Raw genomic sequence first — 3,931 nt, forward strand, 5'->3', positions numbered from 1 at the left:
CGCCTGGGACTTCACCCTCGTCCCGGGCCGTGCCTGGATCCGGGAGGCACCAGGATCCCTGAGCCACTCCTGAGAGCTGTGTCCCCCCCAGGGCGACATTCCCAGCCTCAGTGCTCTCTACTAATAGCCCTGTGTGCCCCTCCACGGCCCTCCAAGGGCTCATCCCATGGATTTCTTCCCTCACCATGTCTCCCCATGGGCTTCCCACACACAGCTCCAAGGCAGAGATGGGCCACACGTGCCGTGGGACCATCAACCTGGCCACGGCCAACATCACCGTGGAGGATTCCTGCAACTTCATCATCTCCAACGGGGGAGCCCAGACCTACCACCTGAAGGCCAGCTCCGAGGTGGAGCGGCAGCGCTGGGTCACAGCCCTCGAGCTGGCCAAGGCCAAAGCTGTCAAGATGCTGGAGGAGTCAGGTATGGGATACCAGTGTCCCATGGGAAGCAGGGCGGGATCAGAGTACACCCAGAGTGGAATCCCAGTGCCCCACAGGGTCTAGTGCAGGATCCTGGTGTTGTAGACAGGATCCCAGTGCCTCCAGGGAAGGATCCCAGTGTCCCCAGGCAGGATCTAGTGCTCCACAGGACCCAAGGCAGGATCCCAGTGCCCCTGTGCAGGATGTTAGTGTCCCACAGGACCTAGGAGAGGATTCCAGTGCCTCATAGGACCCAGGGCAGCATCCTAGTTCCCCAGGCAGTATTCCAGTGCCCTGGGCAGTATCCCAGCATCGCTACACATTGCTGGGGTGTGGGCAGCTGCTCCTGGAGCAGCGTATGCAATGGCATGTCCATGTTCATGCATATGTGAGCCTGGCAGCACTGTCCCATGCAAGCAGGAATCGAGCTCAAGAGGGAGGAGCTCCAGCAGCTTGGAACACCCTCCCTCACCAGTGTGATGTCTGAAGATGTGCCGTTGACTCCGCACTGCCGTGACATTGTTGTCCCTGGTGCCATGGCAGTGTCTGGGAGCCCTCAGGGGTTTGGGAGTACCCACTATGCCCTTCCTGACACCCCCAAATCCCATCCCGGCACCCAGCTTAGGGAGGAGAGTCAGGGGTGAAACATCCCCTGCAGTGCCTCACTAACACCCCTATCTACCCACAGACGACTCTGGCGACGAGTCAGTGTCACAGACGGACAAGACGGAGCTGCAGAACACCCTCCGGATTTTATCCAGCAAAGTGGAGGACCTGAGCACCTGCAATGACCTGATTGCCAAGCACGGCACAGCCCTGCAGCGCTCCCTCAGCGAGCTGGAGAGCCTCAAGCTGCCTGCCGAGAGCGGCGAGAAGATCAAGGCGGTGAACGAGCGAGCGACTCTCTTCCGCATCACCTCAACGTAAGTCCTTGTCCCAGCGCCCCCAAGGTGGGATAACCTCCCCCCAGTCCACGCTGGGATGATGAAGCACGGAGTGTTTTCTCGCAGGCCTGCCGGGATTTCATGCTGCTGGCGCAGACACATGGGAAGAAGTGGCAGAAGTCGCTGCAGCAGGAGAGGGATCAGCGGATCCGGCTGGAGGAGACGCTGGAGCAGCTGGCGAAGCAGCATAACCACCTGGAAAGGGCTTTCCGGGGTGCCACAGTCCTCCCTGCCAGCACACCCGGCACTGGTGGATCCAGCAAAGGTAGCAGGGCAGGGAATGGGACAAGCTCCTCTAGCTGCTTCCTGTCCTTTTCCAAGCCAGGCTCAGCTTTAGGCATTGGAATGTGCTGCCCAGGGAGGTGGTGGAATTGCCATCCGTGGAGGTGTTTAAGGAAACACTAGATGAGCATTTTTGCCATGATGGTGTTAGGTCATAGGTTGGATTCGATGATTTCAGAGGTCTTTTCCAACCTTAAGGTTCTGGGATTCCCTTACTCCACTGATACCAAGGGATGGGTGTATCCCATCTGTGTAGCCAAGTGACTTTGGCATCTACAAGAGGCTCCAAAGTGGCTCCTCTGAGCCTTGTCTGACACCCCTTGGGGCAACCAGAGTGGTGTGTGACCCCTCACCTAGCTGGTGGTGACAGATGACCTTCCAGTGCCCCGCTGGGGGGAAACCGGAAATGATCACCCTTCCTAAACATCCCTATCCCCCTTCCCAGATCTGTGCTGCCCTGCCAAAGGTGACTTGAGTGATGAGGACGATGACAACAATGAGTTCTTTGATGCCCCAGAGATCTTCCCCATGCCTGATGTCATGGGCCACAAGTGAGTTTTGGGGTGTGGGGTGTCTCCCCACTGCCTGCACCCCCTGTGGGACTGCTCACCCCCTTTTCCCCTCTTACCAGGAGAACTGGGAGCAACATCAGCGGCACCAGCAGCGACATCAGCCTGGATGAGCAGGTAGGATAGGGGTTATGGCTTGAGGGGGACAGGGCTGGGCTTGATGTGCCTCAATTCCCACAGAGGGATTTTGGGGGGTCACAGCGATGTCACAGCCCTTATCTCCCCCCTCCCAGTACAAGCACCAGGTTGAGGACACCAAGAAGGAGAAGAGAACCCGCATTCCCTACAAACCCAACTACAGCCTCAACCTCTGGAGCATCATGAAGAACTGCATTGGGAAGGAGTTGTCCAAGATTCCCATGCCGGTGAGCACAGATACAGCTCTTAGGTGGGCACCAAGCACCCTGGAACCCCCTTTTGACCTGTTTCTCCCTTCCAGGTGAACTTCAATGAGCCACTGTCCATGCTACAGCGGCTGACAGAAGACCTGGAATACCATGAGCTCCTGGATCAGGCTGCCAAATGTGAGAATTCCCTGGAGCAGCTGTGCTACATCGCCGCCTTCACTGTCTCCTCCTATTCCACCACCGTCTTCCGCACCAGCAAACCCTTCAACCCGCTCCTGGGGGAAACCTTTGAGCTGGATAGGCTGGAGGAGAATGGATACCGCTCCCTATGTGAGCAGGTATGGACAGCCCTGCTGTCCCACCCCACCTGTGTGCTCCAGGTGGCTGTCACTGAGCTGTCCCCTCCCTGTCCAGGTAAGCCACCACCCCCCGGCCGCTGCCCACCACGCCGACTCCAAGCATGGCTGGACCCTCCGCCAGGAAATCAAAATCACCAGCAAATTCCGAGGGAAATACCTCTCCATTATGCCTCTGGGTGAGCCCTGGGGGAGTGTAGGGGCTTTTGGGAATCACCTGAGACTCCAGGTGTGGTTCCCAGCTAAACCTCCCTCCCTCAGGTACCATCCATTGCGTCTTCCATTCCTCTGGTAACCACTACACATGGAAAAAAGTGACCACCACTGTGCACAACATCATCGTGGGGAAGCTCTGGATAGACCAGGTAGGGGGAAATCATGGATATGGGGTTATCCTGGTGTTGTATGGCTGCATGGATCCCTAGGGAATGTAGGGGATTCATCCCTATGGGCGTGGGCAGGTCTGACTGTCACCTCTTCTTTGCAGTCAGGTGAAATTGAGATCGTCAACCACAAGACAGGTGACAAGTGCAACCTCAAGTTTGTTCCTTACAGCTACTTCTCCCGGGACGTGGCCAGGAAGGTAGGGACGCAGGGAAGCGTGGGACACCCCGGGGTACTTTTGACCACGGGATATCCTCACTCAGGCTGTCCCCTGTCCTGCCAGGTCACTGGGGAGGTGACAGATCCCTCGGGCAAGGTGCACTTTGTCCTGCTGGGTACCTGGGATGAGAAGATGGACTGCTACAAGGTGCAGATGGGCTCTGGGGACAATGGAGCCGAGGCTCGGCAGCGAGCCCACGAGTCCGAGGAATCCCGGATCCCCCTCTGGAAGCGCAACCCTCTCCCGTGAGTCTGGGCCACAGGGTGGGACATCCCCACAGGCAGAGGGGCCACGGCGCTGACTCCTCTCCCTTCCCACCCCACAGGAAGTATGCAGAGAACATGTACTACTTCTCGGAGCTGGCGCTGACCCTGAACGCTCCGGAAAACGGGACAGCCCCCACGGAC

At 58.1% G+C, this 3,931-nt stretch overlaps 1 protein-coding gene across 1 annotated transcript; it reads left to right on the top strand.

The window, feature by feature from the left end:
- Positions 1-221: 221 nt before the first annotated feature.
- On the top strand, positions 222-3,925 carry OSBP (oxysterol binding protein; the record flags this gene model as incomplete). Its single annotated transcript, XM_009079003.1, has 12 exons — positions 222-423; positions 1,111-1,345; positions 1,420-1,631; positions 2,094-2,199; positions 2,280-2,334; positions 2,451-2,582; positions 2,657-2,902; positions 2,979-3,099; positions 3,182-3,285; positions 3,408-3,503; positions 3,588-3,769; positions 3,850-3,925. Coding segments are annotated over exons 1-12 (1,761 nt in total), but the record flags the coding sequence as incomplete, so codon positions are not given.
- Between the last annotated feature and the right edge of the window lie 6 nt (positions 3,926-3,931).

Source organism: Acanthisitta chloris, unplaced genomic scaffold (genome assembly GCF_000695815.1).
Source record: "Acanthisitta chloris isolate BGI_N310 unplaced genomic scaffold, ASM69581v1 scaffold27447, whole genome shotgun sequence".
Lineage (NCBI taxonomy): Eukaryota > Metazoa > Chordata > Aves > Passeriformes > Acanthisittidae > Acanthisitta > Acanthisitta chloris.